The 23,086-nt window shown below is 45.4% G+C and overlaps 1 protein-coding gene across 1 annotated transcript in view; it reads left to right on the top strand.

Moving 5' to 3' along the window:
- The window catches only part of CADM3 (cell adhesion molecule 3), a 100,515-nt gene extending 90,559 nt beyond the window's left edge, over window positions 1-9,956 (top strand). The window contains exons 5-9 of the mRNA XM_070950881.1: window positions 562-732; window positions 2,801-2,891; window positions 5,558-5,727; window positions 8,018-8,143; window positions 9,838-9,956. Coding sequence (XP_070806982.1) covers window positions 562-732; window positions 2,801-2,891; window positions 5,558-5,727; window positions 8,018-8,143; window positions 9,838-9,956 — 677 coding nt within the window. The remainder of the gene's footprint in view (window positions 1-561; window positions 733-2,800; window positions 2,892-5,557; window positions 5,728-8,017; window positions 8,144-9,837) is intronic.
- The last annotated feature ends 13,130 nt before the right edge of the window (window positions 9,957-23,086 follow it).

Genomic DNA, 23,086 nt, shown 5'->3' with positions numbered 1-23,086 from the left:
ATAATTTAGATGGGATTGTTGACTCAGGAGTTGAGCTTTCTAAGTCAAAAACAATCCCCTAAACACGTTGTGATCCAGAATCTTAAAGGATGCGTTTTGATGTCCTTTTGCACCAGTGGGACGCGGTGGCTCAGGGGCTAAGACGCTGAGCTTGTCGATCGAAAGGGTCGGCAGTTCAGCGGTTCGAATCCCTAGTGCCGCCGCGTAACGGGGTGAGCTCCCGTGACTTGTCCCAGCTTCTGCCAACCTAGCAGTTCGAAAGCAGGTAAAAAATGCCAGTAGAAAAATAGGGACCACCTTTGGTGGGAAGGGAACAGCGTTTTCCGTGCGCCTTTGGCGTTGAGTCATGCCGGCCACATGACCACGGAGACCTCTCCGGACAGCGCTGGCTCTTCGGCTTTGAAACGGAGATGAGCACCGCCCCCTAGAGTCGGGAACGACTAGCACGCATGTGCGAGGGGAACCTTTACCTTTACATTCTTCTTTTCTCTTCTCCTTTTGCTAAGCCACCAATCTTAGTTGTTGTTTCTCTCTCTCTCTCTCTCTCTCTCTTCCAAACAGGCCAGCCATTGGAAGTCTCCAAAGATGCCAACGGAAAAACCTTCACGGTCACCAGCCAAGTAGAAATTACGGTCGGCAAAGAAGACGACGGTGCCAACGTCACCTGCACCGTCGATCACTCGTCTCTGCAAATCTCGGAGAAATCGGCTTTGCAGCGTCTCTCCGTCTTTTGTATGTGACCTGGGTCAAACCTGTGACTTTTATTTTGAAAACCTTGCCAAATTTTGACAGTTCTAAGCCTGCCACCCAGTTTCTCAACCTTGCAGATAGGTGGACTTCAACTCCCAGAATTCCTCCCACCACCTTTTTAATTTCTTTTCTTTTCTTTTTCATGTTTTATTTATTTTATTTATATAATTCAATTTTCATCAAACAGTCTGCATTCCGGGTACGGTTATGTTTAGATAGTCGTGTTACGCATCTTTGTTCTTGATAATTCATCTCCGTCCTATTAATAATATAATGACATAATAATATAATAACATTAAGACTTAACATCGTCTTCTTTAACAACTCTCCACTTTACCATTTCCTCTTTTTATAGCTCTTCCTTTCTAACTTCTGTTTCTGTTATCTAGGCGTTGATAGAATATGTCCCATATTTAAAAATATATATATATTCAGTTTCTTCTTTATCCTTAATAGTAAGTGTTAATCTGTCCATTTCTACACCTTCTAATGTTTTCTTAATTACATTCCCTTGTTTTTAATTTCTGGCATCCTGCAAAGGAGTGGGAGAGGAAAAAGGCAATTGACAGGTTGAGCGTAGAGATGAGCAAACGGGAGTGGGGGTGGCAGGTTTGATGGAAGCCAGAGGTGTGAGATCCTCACACCTCTGGCTTCTATTCCAGTCTTCTATTCCAGTCTTTAAGAATGCATACCCTGGGAAAGGTATGCGATCTGCACCAAGGGGCACCGGACATCCCAAAACACCATTGGACAGTGATGGACTGGTCAAGAAGGGAGGACCAGGGAGAACGGGGAAAAATTGGCGATGCTTTGCGCAGGAAGCTCAGATCTTGCCTCGCTTCTGCTGCAACCATTAAATCCTTAGTTAAGAGAACCTATCACTTCAAGCCGACGGAGTCGAGGGTCTTTCTTTCCTAAGGATCTAGCTGGGGCAGGTCTGACAAAATAAAAGGCCTTCTTCAAATAAAAACGATGAGAGAATTAGGTTGCTTCGCTTTGCGGCAAAGTGTCAGCCTCCCGTTGATTTTTTTTTAAATAATAATTAAAAATATCTTTTAAAAAGTTCAAGAGAGAAAGAACGGGAAGCCTGCGAAATGCCAAGGAAGGCTTTGATGCAGATGCTAGGATAACCGAGTGACTCATCTCTGGATTCTGGTGAACCCAATAAAGAATACGGTGTTTCCCCCCCAAAATAAGACAGGGTCTTATATTAATTTTTTGCTCCAAAAGGTGCATTAGGGCTTATTTTCCAGTTAGATCTTATTTTGGGGGCAAATACACTACTAAACACCTCTGTCTGGTTGACAGTCTTAACTGGGGCTTATTTTTGGGTTTAGGGCTTATATTACGAGCATCCTGAAAAATCATGCTAGGGCTTCTTTTCCGGTTGGGTCTTATTTTGGGAGAAATACGGTACTAAATGCCTCCATCTGGTTGACGATCTTAACTGGGGCTTATTTTTGGGGCAGGGCTTATATTACGAGCATCCTGAAAAATCATGCTAGGCCTTGTTTTCCAGTTGGGTCTTATTTTCGGGGAAAAGGGGTAATAATGAATCAATAGTTGTCTAGCCAGAATACAGGTAATCCTCGACTTAGAATAGTTCACTCAGTGACCATTCAAAGTTACAACGACACTGAAAAAAATGATCTAGGACCGTGTTTCACAGTTACGACCTTTGCAACATCCCCATGGTCACGTGATCAAAATTCAGATGCTTGGCAACCAATTCATATTTATGACCGTTGCTGTATCCCGGGGTCCCGCGGTCCCCTTTTATGACCTTCTCACAAGCAAAGTCCATGGGGAAGCCAGATCCACTTCACAATCGGGTTACTAACTTAACAACCGCCGTGATTCGCTTAACAACTGTGGCAAGGAAGGTCGTAAAACGGGGCAAACCTCACTTAACAAAAAAAATCACGCCTTGTTTAACAGAAACGTGGGGGCTCCGTTGTGGTTGTAAGTCAAGGACTACCTGTAACGATGTTAGTAATTCTGCTTACTGGTTTTCCTCTTTTTTTTCTCTCCTTGGTCGTCTTCTCCTCAGACAAACCGACGGCAAAGATTGAACCCAAACCGGAGCATCCACAAGAAGGAGACAGCTTAGTGCTACACTGCAAAGGGGAAGGGAATCCGATGTAAGTTTCTTGCTCTCCCTTAAAATGCCATTTTTCCTCCGGCCTCTATCCAACCTCTTTCTCTCTCTCTGACTGTCTCTCTCTCTGTCTCTCTCTCTCTCTCTCTCTGTCTTTCTCTCTCTCTGTCTCTCTCTGTGTCTTTCTCTCTGTGTCTCTGTCTCTTTCTGTGTCTTTCTCTCTGTCTCTCTCTGTGTCTTTCTGTCTCTCTCTCTCTTTCTCTGTCTCTCTCTCTGTGTCTTTCTCTCTCTGTCTCTGTCTCTCTCTGTGTCTTTTTGTCTCTCTCTCTCTGTCTCTGTCTCTCTCTCTGTCTTTCTCTGTGTGTGTGTCTGTGTATGTATGTGTCTCTCTGTCTCGCTCTCTGTCTTTCTCAGTCTCTCTGTGTTTTTCTCCCTCTGTCTCTGTCTCTCTCTGTCTCTCTGTGTGTCTTTCTCTCTGTCTCTCTCTGTGTCTTTCTCTCTGTCTCTGTCTCTCTGTGTGTTTCTCTCTGTCTCTCTCTGTATGTGTCTCTCTGTCTCGCTCTGTCTTTCTCTCTCGGTCTCTCTGTGTTTTTCTCTCTGTGTCTTTCTCTCTCTGTGTCTTTCTCTCTCTCTGTCTCTCTCTGTGTCTTTCTCTCTGTCTCTCTCTGTGTCTTTCTCTCTCTGTCTCTGTCTCTCTGTCTTTCTCTCTCTGTGTGTGTGTATGTGTCTCTCTGTCTCGCACTCTGTCTTTCTCTCTCTCTCTGTGTGTGTGTGTTTTTCTCTCTCTGTCTCTGTCTGTCTCTCTGTGTGTGTGTGTGTGTCTCTCTCTCTCCCTCTGTGATTTTTTTGCTGTAACAAAATAGATCGATTGTTCTACCCAAATCTTCCCCAAGGCTTTTTAAAATTAAGCTGCTTTTTAAAACAGGTGGAGCTGTGCGGGACAGTTGCGATTTTGAGTTCGCAGGTTTTTTTCCTCCTCTTCTCCCCCTCCCACCCCCCAGGAGAAGCAAACTTTGGCAGCCCACGTAAAGGAGAGGGCGAAACGAGGAACATTTGCATAATTGTTTTTATTTCGTGTTTTTTTTCTTCCTTTTTTTCAATTTGCTCTGCTTTAAGGGAGAAGCACCGTTGCTGGGAAGGGCACATTAGTATGCAGCCAGACTTCTGGCTATAGCGCTTTTCAGATAGCTTTTTTAATATATCATTAACCATGAGGACTACAAGCTTGGGTTTTAAAAAAAAAAGTCCCAGAGATCCTCAGGAAGTGAAATTTAGTGGCCCTTTGGCTCTTTGTCCTTTCCTACAAAATTGTGCTTGTGTTTTGCTGAGGTGTAAATAGCACAAGTATATATGTTGTTTTATTTTTCAGCTGCCTACATACTCTGTGTGTGTAAAATTAATCATAATTTGAAATCATAATTTCAGCTGCCTACATACTGTGTATGTGAGTGTGTCTGTGTGTGCTTTCAGAGCCCTGCAAAAAAATAATAATAAATGGTTTGTGACCGAATTATTGTCCTGCAGCAGCAAAAAATTAAATGAAATTAAATTAAAAAATAAAACTAGAAGCCAAGAAACAGATGCCAGGTGTATTTTGGAGGGGGCGGTGGGTGGAAATGCAGATAAAAATTAATTTTAAGCAGATCATGGGATCAGTCCAGAGTGGTGACCTACAGATGGAGTTCTCGCCTCACAATCAGGAGGCTGTGAGTTCAATCCTAGGTAGAGGCAGTTATTTCTCTCTCTGGGCACAATGAGAATATATCTGCTGAACAAAACTCCGCTCTGGCGACAGGAAAGGCATCCGGCCATTAAAAAACTCAGCTAGCTCCATTCAGTTGCCCAGACTCCACCACGCATGGGATTATTAAAAAATGATGATACTACTTTTCGTATTTCATTCTTATTCTTTCTTTTCATTTTTCAAAAATTGAAATGATAGACACGAATAATCCTCAACTTATAGCTGCAATTGAACTCAACATTACCACATGCTTGCTGCAAGTGAATCTCTGGCTTTTTCCACGGTGGCCGTTAAGCAAACATTGTGGTCATTAAGCAGCCCGTTCATTAGAATGAGGATTTTTCGGCTGGAAACAGGTGAAAACTTTGCAAATAGTAGTCACATGACTGCAGAACATTGTTTGCATAGCGGACCTGCGTGACATGTGGTCACTTTCGACCACCAGGGGGTGCTTTACAGCAGGGAGAATCCAACTTTGGGCAACTTGTGGACTTCAACTCCCAGAATTCCTTAGCCAGCCGAGGAATTCTGGGAGTCGAAGTCCACAAGTCTTAAAGTTGCCAAGGTTGAAGAGTCCCATTTTCATCTTTGTTTAACGACCGCATAATCCCTTGCAGGGTGGAGTCGGGGAAACTGAATGGAGCTAGGCGAGTGTTTTAATGGCCGGATGCCTTTCCTGACGTCAATGCGGAGTTTTGTTCAGCAGATATATATTCTCAGTGTGCCCAGAGAGAGAAATATCTGCCTCTATGTAGGATCGAACTCACAGCCCTCCTGATTGTGAGGCGAGAGCTCCACCTCTAGGCCACCACACCTACTCCTTGGACAGTCCCGCTTTACGGGGCCCTAAATTGGTTGTTAAGCGAGGACTGCCTGTAAACAAAGCCCAAAATAAACGTCTCCCGTTCTCTTTGATTCACTGTTCAAGTCGTTTGAAATGTCTCTCCTTCTTCCTTCCCTTACAGCCCTCAGGATTACAAGTGGGAGAAGGACGGTGTCGACGCCCCCTTGTTGGACGCTCAAGATAACATCCTCGCCTTCCCCAACTTAAACAAAAGCGACAGTGGGACTTATATTTGCTATGCTTCCAATCTTGTGGGCAACTCCATTGCGAGATACACCCTCTCTGTCAGCGGTAAGCCGTGTTTTCTAAGCCCCTCTGCTAAGTTGACTATACTAACAGAATAACCGTGTTGGAAGGGACCTTGGAGGCCTTCTAGTCCAACCCCCTGCCCAAGCAGGAAACCCTACACCCTTGATGGCAAAACCAATGGTACGTGTGCCACAGGTGGCACATGGAGTCATATCTGTGGGCATGTGAGCATTGCCCTAGCTCAGCTCCAACACGCATGCATGCGCCGGCCAACTGATTTTTGGACCTTCCGGACCCACCGGAAATTGGGAAACAGGCTGTTTCCAGTGTCCGGAGGGCCTCCGGGAGGGTGGGGAAGGCTGTTTTTGCCTTCCCCAGACGCCTAAAAAGCCTCTGGAGCCTGGGGAGGGGGGGAAAACGGACCTTCTGGTTCCACCGGAAGTCAGGAAACAGGCTGTTTCCAGTGTCCGGAGAGCCTCTGGGAGGGTGGGGAAGGCTGTTTTTGCCCTCCCCAGACGCCTAAAAAGCCTCTGGAGCCTGGGGAGGGGGGGAAAACAGGCCTACCGGGTCCACCAGAAGTTGGGAAACAGGTCATTTCTGGCCTCCGGGGAGGTGGGAAGGCTGTTTTAGCCCTCCCCAGGCTCCAAGAAAGTCTCTGGAGCCTGGGGAGGGCGAAAAACGGGCCTACCGGGCCCACTGTGCCATCACGTGCCAAAAGCAGGGGAGCGCAGAGGGGCTGGGGTGCATTGAATTATGGGTGTGGGCACACACGTGTGCTACCCCTCACACGACCCCCGCTTTTGGCACGCGACGGCAAAAATGTTAGCCATCGCTGCCCTACAGCATTCTGGACAAATGAGTGTTCAATTCAGAACCTCCAGTGTTTTTGTGAGGAAAATGCCAGCTTTGACTAATTCTTTTACTTACGGCCAATGCCTAAAGCCTTGGTTTCTGCAACAGGGGGACAGGCAGAAAATCAGCCGGGTTGGAAAGGTCATTAACCCAAATACACACCATTAAAAATTAACTTCAGACAATACCCAGAGTCATTAAAAATTAATCTCCAGCAATCTAATAAAGGTCCTAATTTTGTTATGGAGATTAGCCTACCAGGGAGTCCGGGTGGATACAACGGAGGAGGAAGGACATCCATATTTGTCCTGGTTAGCAACTTTTATTGCACCAACAAACTTGGGGTGGGGGTGGGGAGCAGCGGAGAAACTAAATTGAAAATCATCAAAAATCCATCCTGGCTCTCTACGATCGGGAAATGAAAAAAGAAAATCCAAAAGTATTTAGTTTACATTTCATCTTGGCGAAGAACTTGGAAGTGGTCATAATTCTTGACCAGCCTTAGTTCTGTTCTATTCTATTTTATTTTATTCTGTTCTATTCTATTCTATTCTATTCTATTCTATTCTATTCTATTCTATTCTATTCTATTCTATTCTATTCTATTCTATTCTATTCTCTATTTATTCTATTCTATTCTATTCTCTATTTATCCTATTCTATTCCGAATCCTATTCTATTCTATTCTATTCTATTCTATTCTATTCTATTCTATTCTATTCTATTCTATTCTATTCTCTATTTATTCTATTCTATTCTATTCTATTCTATTCTATTCTATTCTCTATTTATCCTATCCTATTCTATCCTATCCTATCCTATCCTATCCTATCCTATCCTATCCTATCCTATTCTATTCTATTCTATTCTATTCTATTCTATTCTCTTCTCTATTTATTCTATTCTATTCTATTCTATTCTATTCTATTCTATTCTATTCTATTCTATTCTATTCTCTATTTATCCTATCCTATCCTATCCTATCCTATCCTATCCTATCCTATCCTATCCTATCCTATCCTATCCTATCCTATCCTATTCTATTCTATTCTATTCTATTCTATTCTATTCTATTCTATTCTATTCTATTCTATTCTCTATTTATCCTATTCTATTCCGAATCCTATTCTATTCTATTCTATTCTATTCTATTCTATTCTATTCTATTCTATTCTATTCTCTATTTATCCTCTTCTCTTCTCTTCTCTTCTCTTCTCTTCTCTTCTCTTCTCTTCTCTTCTCTTCTCTTCGCTTCGCTTCTCTTCTCTTCTCTTCTCTTCGCTTCTCTTCTCTTCTCTTCTCTTCTCTTCTCTTCTCTTCTCTTCTCTTCTCTTCTCTTCTCTTCTCTTCTCTTCTCTTCGCTTCTCTTCGCTTCTCTTCTCTTCTATTCGAAATCCAATTCTATTCTATCTCTATCCCTATTTTCTACTTTCACTTTGTTTTGGCCGCTGAGTCTCACCTCCTGTTTCTCTCCGGATAGATGCTAGTCCCATGACACCGCAAAGGAGCAGCTACCACGCCATTGTTGGGGGCGTCGTAGCCTTCGTCATCTTCTTCCTCCTCATCCTCCTCATCGTTCTCGGACACTACTTGATTCGGCACAAAGGTAAGGGCCGCTCCCTCTCGTTCCACCTTCATGTGTCTTGGAGTCCCAGGTGGCCGCCCCTTGCACTTATGGCCTGTGTGGTCAAAATTGGGGCACTTGGCCTAAGAGATCGGAAGAACTTGGAAGCTTCCGATGCACCTCCTTTTTAGCCAGCCTGCAGAAGGAAGATTTGCAATAATTTGTGTCCTTTTTACTCAGGCATTAAGCCAAATAACTTCTCATTTGTCTTCTTCCTCCCCTCTTCACGCTTTCTTCCTCACTTCCTTCTCTCTCTCTCTCTCCATCACCTTCTTCTCTCTCTCTCTCTCGCCCATCCTTCCTTCCTTCCTTCCTCTCTCCCTCCCTCCCCTTTATTTTCCTTCTTTCTCTATCACCACCCTTCCTTCCCTTCCTTTCTCCTTCCTTCCTTCTGTATCATCTTCCTTCCTCCATCCCTTTTTCCCCTTCCTTTCTACTCTATCACCACCCTTCCTTCCCTCCCTCTCCCTTCCTTCCTTCCGTTTATCTTCCTTCCTCCATTCCTTATATTTTCCTTCCTTTCTTCTCTATCACCATTCTTCCTTCCCTCCCTCCCTTTCTGCTTCCTTCCTTCCCTCCCTCCCTCCCTCCTTCCTTCCCTCCCTCCCTCCTTCCGACCTTCCTTCCTTCCGTATCATCTTCCTTCCTCCGTTCCTTTTATTTTCCTTCCTTTCTTCTCTATCAACATTCTTCCTTCCCTCCCTCCCTTTCTCCTTCCTTCCTTCCCTCCCTCCCTCCTTCCTTCCCTCCCTCCTTCCGACCTTCCTTCCTTCTGTATCATCTTCCTTCCTCCGTTCCTTTTATTTTCCTTCCTTTCTTCTCTGTCACCACTCTTCCTTCCCTCCCTCTCTCCCCCCTTCCTTCCTTTCCCCCTCCTTCCTTCCTTCCATATCTCCTTCCTTCCTTCCTCCCTCCCTTTTCTTTTCCTTCCTTTCTTCCCACCCTTTCCTCCCTCCCTCCCTCCTTTCTTCCTTCATTATCATCTTCCTCCCTCCCTTTTCTTTTCCTTCCTTTCTTCTCTATCACCACTTCCTTTCCTCCCTCCCTTTATCCATCCTTACTTCCTTCTGTATCATCGTCCCTCCCTCCCCTTTATTTTCCTTCTTTCTCTATCACCACCCTTCCTTCCCTTCCTTTCTCCTTCCTTCCTTCTGTATCATCTTCCTTCCTCCCTCCCTTTTATTTTCCTTCCTTTCTTCTCTATCACCACTCTTCCTTCCCTCCCTTCCTTCCTTCCTTCCTTCCTCCCTCCCTCCCTCCCTTCCTTCCTCCCTCCCTTCCTTCCTTCCGTATCATCTCCCTCCCTCCCTCCCTTTTCTTTTCCTTCCTTTCTTCTCTATCACCACCCTTCCCTCGCTTCCTTTCTCCTTCCTTCCTTCTGTATCATCTTCCTCCCTCCCTCCCTTTTATTTTCCTTCCTTTCTTCTCTATCACCACTCTTCCTTCCCTCCCTCCCTTTCTCCTTCCTTCCTCCCTCCCTCCCTCCCTCCCTCCCTTCCTTCCTTCCGTATCATCTTCCTCCCTCCCTCCCTTTTCTTTTCCTTCCTTTCTTGTCTATCACCACTCTTCCTTCCCTCCCTCCCTTTCTCCTTCCTTCCTCCCTCCCTCCCTTTTCTTTTCCTTCCTTTCTTCTCTATCACCACCCTTCCCTCGCTCCCTCCCTCCCTCCCACACAGGTACCTACCTGACCCACGAGGCCAAAGGCTCCGACGACGCCCCAGATGCCGACACGGCCATTATCAACGCAGAGGGAGGTCAACCAGGCGGGGACGACAAGAAGGAATATTTCATCTAAGAAGGGAAGGGTGGGGCATGGTGGCAGGGCAGCCGGGGGGGGAGAAAGGAGGAGGAGGAGGAGGAGGGGGAAAAAAGGAAGAAGTTGTAGTGGCCCAGTGGACCCCGACCTCAACCATCGGATGACAATGGAACCCACCCACCCAATATGTCTATGGCATTTCTCTCGTGCCCGGGAAGGAATTGGATGGAAGGAACAGAGGAACAGTAGAAAGGCAGGGGCCGAGACTAACCACGGACGGAGAAGGAGAGAGAGAGAAAGAGAGGAAGAAGGGGGCATAAAAACATCCGCTGGCTCATGATGCTTCTTGAACTTGTATAAAACATTGCAACCACGTGGGAGGGGGGGGAAACTCCCTCCCCCCCCATCTGAACATTGGGAATCCTTGGAAACCAACAAAAGACCCCCCCCAGCTTTTCCTGCTTGCCTGTATCTACATACCTGCGGCTGCCAAGCTCACACTAAACACACAGAGCTGAAGAGTGAGTGATGATGCTATCTTCCTTCCCTTTCTCCTCCCTTCCTCCCTCCCTTCCTTCCTTTTTCCCATTTCCTCCCTTCCCTTTCTCCTTCCTTCCTCCCTTTCTCCTTCCTTCCTTCTTCCCATTTCCTTCCTTCCCTTTCTGCTTGCTTCCTTCCTTCCCTTTCTCCTTCCTTCCCTTTCTCCTTCCTTCCTTCCTTCTTCCCATTTCCTCCCTTCCCTTTCTCCTTCCTTCCTTCCTTCCCTCCCTCCTTCCTTCCTTCCTTCCTTTTGGCTTGTTTTCAGGGCTGTTGGTTTGTGGGGGGTGGGGTGTCTCTTCCCTCCTTCCCCCCCCCCTCTTTTTTTTTTTTTTTTGAAGATCTCTGTTCTTGTCCCCTTCTGTTGTAGGCATGTCTTGATGGTAGGGTTGGGGGACGTTTGAGGGATTGGATGGGTCTGTCTCTGCGTTCTTTAGGAGGGTCCTCGTTGTGGGCTACGGCCTCCAGGATAAAATCAGCTCGTGCAAAAAAAAATATTTAAAATAAATAAATAAATGGAGGGGTTAGCATACACTCCTCGGGAGTAAACACCCCACCCCCCCAGGTTCGATGTGGGTCCTTCCTCCCAGTGAGAAATCTTTAAATTTCTCCCACAGATTCGGATCTTGGATGGGATGAAGCACCAAAAAGGTTTGAGATGGTTGAACCGAGGAACCAAGTAAGAGATAGATAGACAGTTATATGAGAAGGTAAAGGGGTTCTTTGAGCCGCAAATAATTCCCTTGGCATTTGAAGAATGGTTTTTGTTTCTTGGGTCTTCCTGAATAAGAAGAAATGGTCTCTGTTTTTGAAATCTTCTTGATTGGGTGCCCTTAAATCTTCCTCAAACAAATCGGTACTAGTTGCTGAAGTCCTCTTGATCAATTGGAGTCAATTACCTGGGCCCGAAGATCTGGATGAATTGGTACCAGTGATTTGGGTCCTTTTCATTCAGACAAATTGGCACTCATTGCCTGAATATCCCTGATTCGGGAGAAAAAAAGGGTCAGGATAACTCCGATCCTCCTGGATTTGGACAAAACGAGGAACCAATTGCTCGAGTCTTTCTTGATTTTTTTTTTGAACATCCATTATTTGGATCCAAGATTTGGACAAAGTGGTAACTAACTTGTTTGGGTCCTTTACATTCAGACAAATTGGTACTAGTTTTGCGAGTTTCTTTGATTCAGAACGATCGGTCTTCCGTAAATCAGATCCTTGATTTGGACAAACGAGAACGATTACTTGAGTCTTTCTCGATTTGGAGCATCAATTATTCACATCCAGAATTCAGATCAAGTGATAACTGACTTGGGTCCTTTTCATTCAGACAAATTGGGACCAGTTGTTCGAGTTTCCTTGATTCAGAACGATTGGTCCTCGTAATTCAGATCCTTGGTTTGGACACACGAGAGCACCGATGGCTCGAGTCCTCTCGATTTTGAAGCACTGATATCTCTTACTTGGGTTCTCATGATTTGGAAGAATTTGGGGGGAGGGGTCTGTGCTCAGATCCGCTGACTTTGTGTCGGCACCAGACCCCGGGAGAAGAGTGTGGAAGGGTCTGTGCCAGAGGGGAAAGTCCTTGCGAACTGATTTTATCCTTCAGTCTCGTTTTGTCTCTCTCTTTGTCTGAGAGAAGAATGTTGTTTTGTGGTCTGTGTTACCAAGGGGCGCCAGCTACCCAATTGAAGTCCCTACCCAAACCCATGGCAAAAAAAATAATAATACATATGTTGTGACAGTTGGGTGGTTGGGTGTCGTTGAAGCTTCCCTACCACGGGAGGTGGGGACGATGGCAGACACGGGTGTTTTAAAAGGGGGTCAGGAAAGAAGCCCCTCGCCAGGATCTTCCTCCATTGTGAACCACACTGTGTCAGTGTACAAGGGTGTCACACCCTTTCTGTGTCTTCCTTGCCATAGAGATGAGAAAGGACTTTGGGGAGAGCATCCCAAGATGGCAAACTCCAACCTCCAAATACGTCCAGTGATGGGGAAAGTTGGACCAACAGGGTTCTTGAGCCTCCGCCGTAAACCCCTATTGTTCACTGCTGACTACAAGATGGGGGGGGAGGCTTGGATCTCAGCCACCCCCCCATGAACACAATTACAAGCCAACAGCCCCAATTTTCTTTCACCCGGATCGGAAATGGTGGCGTTTGGCAAACTCACACTGTTTAACTCACCTTTGTTGCAAATCCCGTTGTCTTGGTTGTCACAATGGGATCCCGGAAGGAGAAACTTTAACATTTACTCGCAATCAGGAAATCGGCGTGATTTTTGGGGTGAAAAAAAAACCAGGCCCCCGAAAGTCATAAGCTTGCCAGCTGATGCGACAACAAAATTGTAAACCTTCGTAACAGTAACACTTTAAAAAGTAAAGCATCTACCTGGCCCGCTTTATCCTAAAAGGGGGGGGGGGTGTCCCGTGACTACTGCCAGTGTTTTCAAACGTTTTCACAAACGCCTCAGTGAGGGCTAGAAACGTGGTGGATCTTTGCATGAAATAAAGCGACATGAACTCGAACTTATCTGCATGAAACAAAAGGGTTGACTTTTTCGCATTTTAACATCCAATCCCAGGTGGGTAAAAATCTGTTGCCTTAGTATTACGAGTTTACAACTTTTTCATTTTGTTGTTGTTATTTTTTAAGGACAGGTATACAGACAGAGAACCAAATCCTCACAATTTTTGTGTCGATTCCTAGTTTTGGCAGGATGGAGCATTGGGAAGGGGTGGAGAGGGGGGGGTCTTTCTCTCCACCAGATCAGATTTTGCAGTTCTGGGTCTCCCAAGCCACCCAATTTTTCAGGACAATCCCCACCTGTATCCACGCATGGTCTTCTGGCAACTTCTATAATTGACCGCTTTGAGCCTGACTGTCTATATACAGCTGATACTGTAGATAGCTAGAACTTCCTTGAATAAGCTGGATTTGCTTCATCCGGTCATTGATTTTCAAATCTCTCAGCGTGTGATCTGAAGTTGATAAAAGGAAACGACCTCGGGGTAGGGTAGATGGATCCCCTACCACACGTCTAAGGAAGACCCAACAACTCACATCGTTTGGGAGGGACCCATGGAGGATCTCAATCAAGAGTTATCTCCTGGGGTGACACAACTCCATGTTGATGGAGATTCTCAGTCACCCAGGTCCTGGTTGTCCCAAAGCAGGATTGGAAAAAGTCTAACCAGGTTCCGACAAATCGAAATTTCAATTTCCCCAGTCATCTGAAATGGCACCGTTCCGTGCAACCCACTGAATCCACTTGTGGGATTTCCCTGCAGGGATTTGTCCAATCTCACGGATGCAACATGGAGTTGTCCCAAAGGCGCTTTTTCAAGTGGCAACTGGACTTTCTGGTTTTTGACCTTTGAAGGCGTTTTGCTTCTCATCCAAGAAGCTCCTTCAGCTCTGATTGGATGGTGGAGGATGGATGGATTGATCCTCCTTGCAGACAGCTGGTCATTTGCATCCTTTTTAGAGAGTCGTTGAGGCCACTTGTAGGTTTATTTGTGTCCTCAGGGTCACCTGAGTGGTGCAACATCAACTATCTCCAATCTACTATCAATCTATCAATCTACGACACCGTCTATCTCCAATCTACAACACCGTCCTTTCAACAGTTCCAAGAAAGCTCCACACCAATTTGCACCACTCAGGTGACCCTGAGGACACAGATAAACCTCCAAGTGGCCTCAACGACCCTCTAAAAGGATGCAGATGACCAGCTGTCTGCAAGGAGTATCAATCCTTCCGTTCCCCACCATCCAGTCAGAGCTGAAGAAGCTTCTTGGGATGAGAAGCGAAACGTCGTCAAAGAAAATACTAGAAATTCCAGTTACCTCTTGAAAAAGCACCTTTGGGACAACTTCATGTTGCATCCGTGAGATTGGACAAATCCCTGCAGGGAAATCCCACAAGTGGATTCAGTGGGTTGCACGGAACGGTGCCATTTCAGATGACTGGGGAAATTGAAACTTTGATTTGTTGGAATCCGGTTAGACTTTTTCCAATCCTGCTCTCCCGTTCGGAACTTCAAAGCAATGATTCAGATCACATCCATTGAAATCAACTTTCTGAATATTCTGATTTTCCAATGGGATGGAGTCAACAAAGGGGATTAAATTTGATTTCTCTTTTTGAAAGCATTGTCCCCTTAAAGGCAATACTAATGGCTGTTTGGTTTTGTAGGAACACATCGTGGGTCTTAACACAGTATATTTCAACCTGGAAGGGTTAAGACGCGTAGACTTCCAACTCCCAGAATTCCCCAGCTATTGTTGTGACCTAGGCTCACTTAGTCATTACAAGAGACAATTAGTCCCCAAAAATACCTGTTTTATTATAGCAGATGAAAATTACTTCATTCCCAGCTTAGTCCAAATTAATTGCAAACCAAGTCTTTTTCTTGGCAAAGCCCCACAAAGTTCAGAAATAAGAGACGCTGACTGGAAACAGATCTAGCAACCTTGCTTTCCTACAAAGAGCCCAAGAGCCTTTGCTGCTCTTTTAAGCCTTATGGGAGGGGCCAATCTTCTCCTGGCCTTACCCCTAAGTCGTCCTTTTTGCTTTAGCTGCTCTTGCCTTCTGGCAGCTCTGCGCATGCATGCACTAGGAACAGGCTCCTCTTGTTCCTCCGCCTCTCTGCTGTTCAACTCTGGAGGCTCCGAAGTCTGCGCATCACTCCCAGATGACCCTGGCCCCCTCTCTGCCTCCGACGCAGAGCCCTCCCCAGACTCCAGGACTGGCCCATGGTCCTCCCCAGCCTCCTCACTATCCAACTCCGCTGCTAACTCCGCGGACTGCTTGCGGACCACAACAGCTATGGCTGGCTGGGGAATTCTGAGAATTGAAGTCCACCCATCTTAAAATTGCCAAGGTGGACCGATACTGGTCTGAAGTTTTTAGCCCGATCCAGCGGTGCAAATCCACCAGGTCTTAAATCAATACGAGAAAAACCAACAAGGGAAGTTTTCAAGATATTTGTATGCTGGGAAGAGAAACCCCCAAGATTAGTTGTGCGTGTGTGTGTTTTGTGTGCATGGCTGAGGGGACGCCCTTGTCATCCTAATTAGAGGCAGTATTTTGGCTCAGCGGGGCACGTCGCAGTCTTGAAGCGCTGGGTGTCTCTTTCCGCACGCAACAATTAACTTGCTTTGTGGATGCTTCCCTCTCCGATGAGCTGTGTTTGTTCATTTTTACAATCCGACTCCCAAACAGCCGTGCATGGAATGCGTCGCTCTCTTCAAACTAGATCAGTGCTTTTGCGGGTTTTTTAAACTTGCGGCCTGTTTTTTTTTATTATTATTATTATTTCCCCTGTTCCCCCCCCCAGGTGACTCAGCCTGCCCCCAATTCCCCCACGCCGAAAAGACAGGTTTAGCCTGAGATCTTCTGTCTGTGTTGCATTTAAAAACCGAAGCGCATGGATTTTAATGCTTGCATGGCCAGTTAGGAGATGTTTTAAGAATTTTAGCTTTCGCTAAAAGGAAAAAAAAAAAATATTTCAACAGCTACAGGGCTGCCATCTATTTCTCTCTTTTTTCTTCTTTCTTTCTTTCTTCTTTCCTTCCTTCCTTCCTTCCTTTTTTCTTTTCTTCCCTTCCCTTCTCTTTTCTTCTTTCTCTTTCTTTCTTTCCTATCTATTTTATATAGCCCATCTCATCAAAAGCAATCTTCCTTCCTTCCTTCTTCTTCCTTCCTTCCTCCTTTCCTTCCTTTCCTTCCCTCCACTCATATCTATCTATTTTATATAGCCCATCTCATCAAAAGCAATCTTCCTTCCTTCCTTCTTCTTCCTTCCTCCTTTCCTTCCTGTCCTTCCCTCCACTCATATCTGTCTATCTATCTATTTTATATAGCCCATCTCATCAAAATCAATCTTCCCTTCCTTCCTTCCTTCCTTCCTTCCTTCCTTCCTTCCTTCCTTCCTTCCTTCCTTCCTCCTTTCCTTCCCTCCACTCATATCTATCTATCTATCTATCTATCTATCTATCTATCTATCTATCTATCTATCTATCTATCTATCTAACTAACTATCTATCTATCTATTTTATAATCTTTGCAATGGGTCTGTGAAGAGGAACCACGCCATTTTTTTTTTCTGTTATGCAAAGGATGCCCTCATATGGACTAGGACCATGAGGTGTTTTTTTTTCCAGACATGTAAATATTTGATTTCTGGAGCAGAGAGGCCTTCTCAATTCCTTTCCTCTTCTCTCTATAAGAAATAAATGGCTTTTTATCATCAACAACGCAGCTGCATAATGGATAAATGAAAAAAAAATTATAATAATTCAGGGTGATCATTGAGGACTTGTTGTTTTACGGATGGTGTTATTGTTGCTATAATTATTGTCGTTATTATTATTATTATTATTATTATTATTATTATTATTATTATTATTATTATTATCATTATTGCTCTTACTATGATCATGCCATATTTTCAGGCCACTCAGAAGGTGATTTTTCAGGGCAGGAAAAACCACAGTATTTTAATTTAATTTTTTTTAAAAAATCAATCTTCGTAGGAACGGAAGGGAATGCTTTTTAATCCCTGCATTTATTAGCAGAATCGAAGAAAAGAAAGTGATTTGTGTTAAGTTTTTGGTGTCTGATACAAAGGGCAATGCAGGTCTCCGAAATTTCGGGGCGCCGGTAGTGGGGAGAAGGATTTGATCTGCCCCTTCCTCCCTCTTTAACTTCCTGTCATGGTTTAAAAATAAAAACAGCAAGAAATCCGTTCAGACCACTGGTAAGAGCAACCCAGATTTAAAGGAAAGCTGGGTAAAAAAGCAGGAGGGAAAAAGAGAATATGAATAAAGGGATAGAAAAGAAGACTCCTCCTCCCCCACCAATCCATTTTATGCCCCGCCTGGTTTTGTCCCATGCCCGCCCACTGGATTCTGACCCCGCCCACTTTAGATTCTGGCCCTGCCCCTTACTCGCTTTCATCCCGCCTTCCTCCAACTTCCGAGAAAGCATTCTCAACCCCCTCTGTAGCAAAAAGGGCTGTCTCTACCCCTGACTAGGCCCAATCATGTTTCTAGTCCTCAAGATCATCATCTTTTCTTTTCTTTTTTTTTACTTATTCTTTACCTGTTCTTCCTTCTCCTTCCCTCAAATCAGAGGTGGTCTTCAGCCGGTTCGGGAAAACCGGTAGCAGTGACTCCGGGCCTCCTGCCTCCTTCCACCCTTGCCTCACAACAACCCTGCGAGGAAACAATCTGGAAAGAAAGAAAGCCAGAGCCAATTCGATGAATCCATTGACAGGAAAGGGAGAGCATTTCCATTTTTTTTTTTGGACGTATGGTTGCACCGGCAGGGGATGGAATCGTTCCTAAGAGACAAGCTGTTAAATTGCAAACCTGCCAAAGATTTATGGGCCGCTTGGGTTTGTCGAGCGAGCAGAGAATGAGCTCTCCGCAGCATCTTCCAAGCATGCCGTCCTCTAACTTTAAAAAATAACCAAATCTGCAGATCTAATATCCCGGCCATAACACTGCGCCGTTGGTGATTTTAGTGGCCGAGAACTCCAAAATCCAGTTACAACACCGGGGAATGTCAATAAATTGCATTTTCAGTCAGCCAGAAAAAGTCCTTCCCTCCACAATATGTTTTATTGAAATAGGGCATCAGCAAAAAGATTGGGAACAAACCCAACGCTGATGAATAAATAAAAATAAACAAACCCAACTCTAATAACGAACAGATATACGGCGTATATCCTCATAAAAAACACAGAAGTGGGCACTTGCTAACACAATCTTGGAGAAAAAAAAAACACCACAACATTTTTATAAACCCAGCTTCCGCACAGCTGCCTTCTAAAAACAGCAGATCGGTGAACTACCCAACATCGGATGTGTCCATTCGATGGTTAAACCTAGTTAATTTTCGGCTGAGTTCAATGTCAAGGGGGGGGGGGTGGCTCATTTGAGGGGAAGGAGGGGTATCTTGGCATTGTGTTTGTGCCAAATCTGCCCGTTTAGGTTTAACACCTTACCGATCCCGAGTGTGGATTGTATGTGGTGTTTTCCCAAAATAAAGCTTGCAGAGACAACGATAACAAACCTAACGATTTAACAACATTAAAAAGGTGGGGGGGAGGGGAAATATTATTTGCACTTTTAAAAGTAACACAAACCCCTCACACTTTTAAAAGAAACACACACTCAAACATCCAGGGGTGCTATTCCACAGGTTCTAGAGAACCGGTAGCGGAAATTTTGAGTAGTTTGGAGAACCTGCAAATACCACCTCTGGCTGGCCCCAGAGTGGGGAGGGAATGGGGATTTTGCAGTATCCTTCCCCTGGAGTGGGGAAGGAATGGGGATTTTGCAGTATCCTTCTCTTGGAGTGGGGAGGGAATGGGGATTTTGCAATATTCTTCCACCAGGAGTGGATAGGGAATGGGGATTTTGCAGTGTCCTTCCTCTGGAGTGGGGTGGGAATGGAGATTTTGCAGTATCCTTCCCCCGGAGTGGGGAGGGAATGGAGATTTTGCAGTATCCTTCCCCCAGAGTGGGGTGGGAATGGAGATTTTGCAGTATCCTTCCCCTGCCACGCCCACCAAGCCACGCCCACAGAACCAGTAGTTTAAAAAAAATTGAATTCCACCCCTGCACACATCCCTGGCACTTTTTTTTTTTTAAATAATATTTCTTAAATTTCCAAAGATTAAAATATACACAGTACAAAAAGAAACATAATACACAAAAAAAGCAACAAAAACACACACACACAAAAACACATAAAACCAAAAATAGAAACAACCGAAAACAAAACATCTCAAAATTTCAATACTCATAACAACACCTCTTACACTTTTAAAAGTCTGCCACTGAACATCCTATCGGCAAAAAAAAAAAAAAAAAACACACACACACACACACACAAAATAAAAAACACCACAACTGCACTTCTGCCTTTAGAGGTCGAGACAATTCATCACCTAAAGTTGTGAAAAATCAAAAGGCCGGGCCAAAAAACGCCCCCACCCCCTTTTCACGGGAATAATTTCTTGCAGCCGCGAGGGGCTTGCTAAGTGTGCATCTGTTGTGTTGTTGTTTTTCACTGCATCTGTTTGTGTTTTTCACCGCCATCTTCCTTCCTTCTTTCCTTCCCATCCACTCAACGGATGGCCCCGGGTGAATCTTCAAACCTTGGGATCTGGTTTGAACCCAGCGGTTCAATCAATCCATGAGAATAGAAGCTGGAAGGGACCTTGGAGGTCTTCTGGTCCAGCCCCCTGTTCAAGCGGGAGATCCTATACCATTTCAGACAAAATGACTGTCCAGTCTCGTCTTAAAAAGCGATGGAGCCACCCACAATTTCTAGTGGCAAGCAGTTCCGCTGGTTAATTGTCCTCGCTGTTAGGAAGTTTCTCCTTAATTCCAGAGGTTGCTTCTCTCCATGGTTTAGTTTCCATCCGTCGTCCTGCCTTCTGGTGCTTTGGAGAATAATTTGACCCCCTCTTCTTTGGGGCAGCCCCTCAAATACTGCTTTCATATCACCCCTAGTCCTCCTTCTCTCTGGACTAGCCGTGCCCAGTTCCTCATACGTCCTTCGTATGTTTTAGTCTCCAGCCCCCTAAGCATCTTCGTCACTCTTCTGCTTTCTAAGTCTAAAGGTTGACTGGGCCAGGGGCCTGTTGGGTCCTGCATTTTATTGGGAGAGGCAAATGTTGACCCCTCCCAAGGACCTCTAACCATGCTGTTTGCCCCCCTCCCTGTTTCATATTGCGTCCAATATTACCAGACCTCCCCTTTTTAGCTGTTGTTGTTGTTAGTTGCGAAGTTGTGTCCGACCCATCACGACTCCATGGATGACGTTCCTCCAGGCTTCCCTGTCCTCTACCATCCTCCGGAATCCATTGAAGCTCACGCCGACTGCTTCTGTGACTCCATCTGGCCACCTCCTTCTCTGCCGTCCCCTTCTTCTTCTTTTGCCCTCCATCGTTCCCAGCATTCGGCTCTTCTCCAGGGAGTCCTTCCTTCCTTCTCCTTAGGTGGCCAAAGGATTTGAGTTTCCTCTTCAGGATCTGGCCTTCTAGAGAGCAGTCAGGGTTGATCTCCTCTAGGACTGACCGGTTGGATGGCCTTGCGGTCCAAGGGACTCCCAGGAGTCTTCTCCAGCACCAGAGTTCAAAGGCCTCCATCCTTTGGCCTTCTCAGCCTTCCTTATGGTCCAACTTTCACAGCCGTCCATTGCAACTGGGAAAACCATAAGCCTTGACTAGACGCACTTTTGTTGGCCGGGTGATGTCTCTGCTTTTTATAGTATGCTGTCTAGATGAGCCATAGCTTTCCTCTCCAGGAGCAAGCCTCTTTTAATTCCTTGGCTGCAGTCCCCATCTGCGGTGATCTTGGAGCCCAGGAAGATAAAATCTGTCACTATCTCCATTTCTTCCCCATCGATTTGCCAGGAATTGAGAGGGCCGGATGCCGTGATCTTAGTTTTCTTAATGTTGAGTTTCAAGCCAGCTTTTGCACTCTCCTCCTTCACCCGCATCGAGAGGAAAAGAAACGCAAGAAAGCAAAATGGCTGAACGAAGATTTTTAGCTGTATCGACCACCAAGAGGGAGATATGGCCCTGATGAGCATTACACCATTCTTTGCAAATGTTCAGACTTATTTTTTTTTTTCCCCAGTCCTTTCTGGCACACTTTAAAGAGGGACTTGCCGGAGAAGTGGGGCTGGGGGGGTCTTCCAAGAAGGACTCTCTTGCTAAATGCCAGCAGGCTGCCCCCATTGCTTCCCACCCATCAGCAGCTTCTCTAGCTAATAACTGCGGTCAGAAATGTGGGTTCCCCACCCCACACACGCTTTCCTCCTTTTAAAAAAGGCGAGGGATATTTGAATAAGCTGCACTTCTACAGAAGCCATCTTTAAGAAGGAAAACTCGGTTAGCGTCCAGCAAAACGGACTTTAGGAGGGCGATGCGTTGCAAAGAGAGCAATCTGGGCTGAGATTTCGGGTGTGAGAATCAGTTCTTGTTGTGTCTCTGAGCAGGCAGGGTGGATGGGGCATTTTTGCCCCTTGCCTGTTTCCGACCTACCGACCCCCCCCCCGTTGCATTCATTTTTGCCTGCAGGAGTAGTGCAGTGACGTAGAGGTGGTACTCTGGCCTCACAATCAGGAGGCCGTGAGTTCGATCCTAGGTAGAGACAGATATTTCCCTCTCTCTGGGCACAATGAGAATAGATCTGCTGAACAAAACTCCACCCTGGTGACAGGAAAGGCATCCGGCCAGTAAAACACTCTGCTAGCTCCATTCAGTTGCCCAGACTCCACCCCACAAGGGATTATGGGGTCATTAAAAGATGATGATGAGTGGTGCTTAGCCTAGAGATGGATCTCTCCCCTCACAATCGGGAGGCTGTGAGTTCAGTCCTAGGAAGAGGTGGATATTTCTCTCTCTTGGGCTCAATGAGAATAGATATACTGAACAAAACTCTGCATCGGCGACAGGAAAGGCATCCGGTCAGTAAAACACCCTGCCAGCTCCATTCAGTTGCCCAGACTCCACCCCGCAAGGGATTATGGGATCGTTAAAAGACGATGATGATTTATTTTTGCCTGCCCACCTCACACGCCGGTCTCTGCACCCAATCTAAGGATTTGAAAGAGATTTTAAAAGGTGGGTTTCCTGGATCTGGGAACGCTCCAACGGAGGAAAAACTGTACTTGTACAGCTAACAGACTCCTCTGCAAAAGAACATGGAGCCAACAGTCGTAGGAAGAAAGAAACTGCTTTGCTTGGTAAAAAAGAAAGGCCTATATTCCTGCTTTTTTTTTTTTTTATTTTTAATTGACTCTCTGGAGACAATTGACTTTCAGCCTCCGTTTCTCCACAAAAATCCTCCCGTTCGAATCATGAGCAAAGAAGCAGAATGCCACACTGGCAAAGGGGCCAGAATCCAATTTATATTTATTCATTTATATTTCTCCCCAATATTCTGGTGAATTTACTTTCCTTTTGCTTGTGGTTTTCTTATTTTGTTTGATGGGGACGGCGTTGCTTATGAAAAAGGATGGAGAGGAATTTAGGAACAGAAGGACCAACAATTTAGACCAAGGGTCTCCGAACTTGGCCACTTGTGGACTTCAACTCCCAGAATTCTCCCAGTTGGAGCAGCAAAACTTTCGATGATCACTAGAAGACAGCAAAGAGATAGGAATCTCCTTGCTGCCATCTAGTGGTTATTTCAGTGGTGGCGAGTTGGATTCCCAGAATTCTCACGGCTGGCTGGAGAATTCTGGGAAGTTGAAATCCACACGTCATAAAAGTAGCCAGATTTGGAGACCCCTGCTTTAACCCACTGGTTTTTTATAGTGGATGTCGTTATTTTATTTTATTGATGATGATGACGAGGGTGATGATCAACGCTAAGGATTCTGGGAAGTCAACCGAAATGCATAAAACGGTCAGCGAGCTTCCCAAGATCATTACTGAAAAGGCAACTCGTTCTGAGCCAGGTGGTTTCTTGGAAACTTCCACACAGACTTACACCCCTGTACAAAAGTACAAGATGCTGAGCTTGTCGATCGGAAAGGAAAGGTCGGCAGTTCGGCGGTTCGAATCCCTAGTACGGGTCTCCTGCGTGAGAAGGGGGGGTTGGA

This window comes from Pituophis catenifer, unplaced genomic scaffold, assembly GCF_029215685.1.
Source record: "Pituophis catenifer annectens isolate HBS135680 unplaced genomic scaffold, rPitCat1.0.hap2 SCAF_10, whole genome shotgun sequence".
NCBI lineage: Eukaryota > Metazoa > Chordata > Lepidosauria > Squamata > Colubridae > Pituophis > Pituophis catenifer.
The sequence above is the reverse complement of the archived record's forward strand: the minus strand, read 5'-3'. Positions and strand labels throughout refer to the sequence as shown.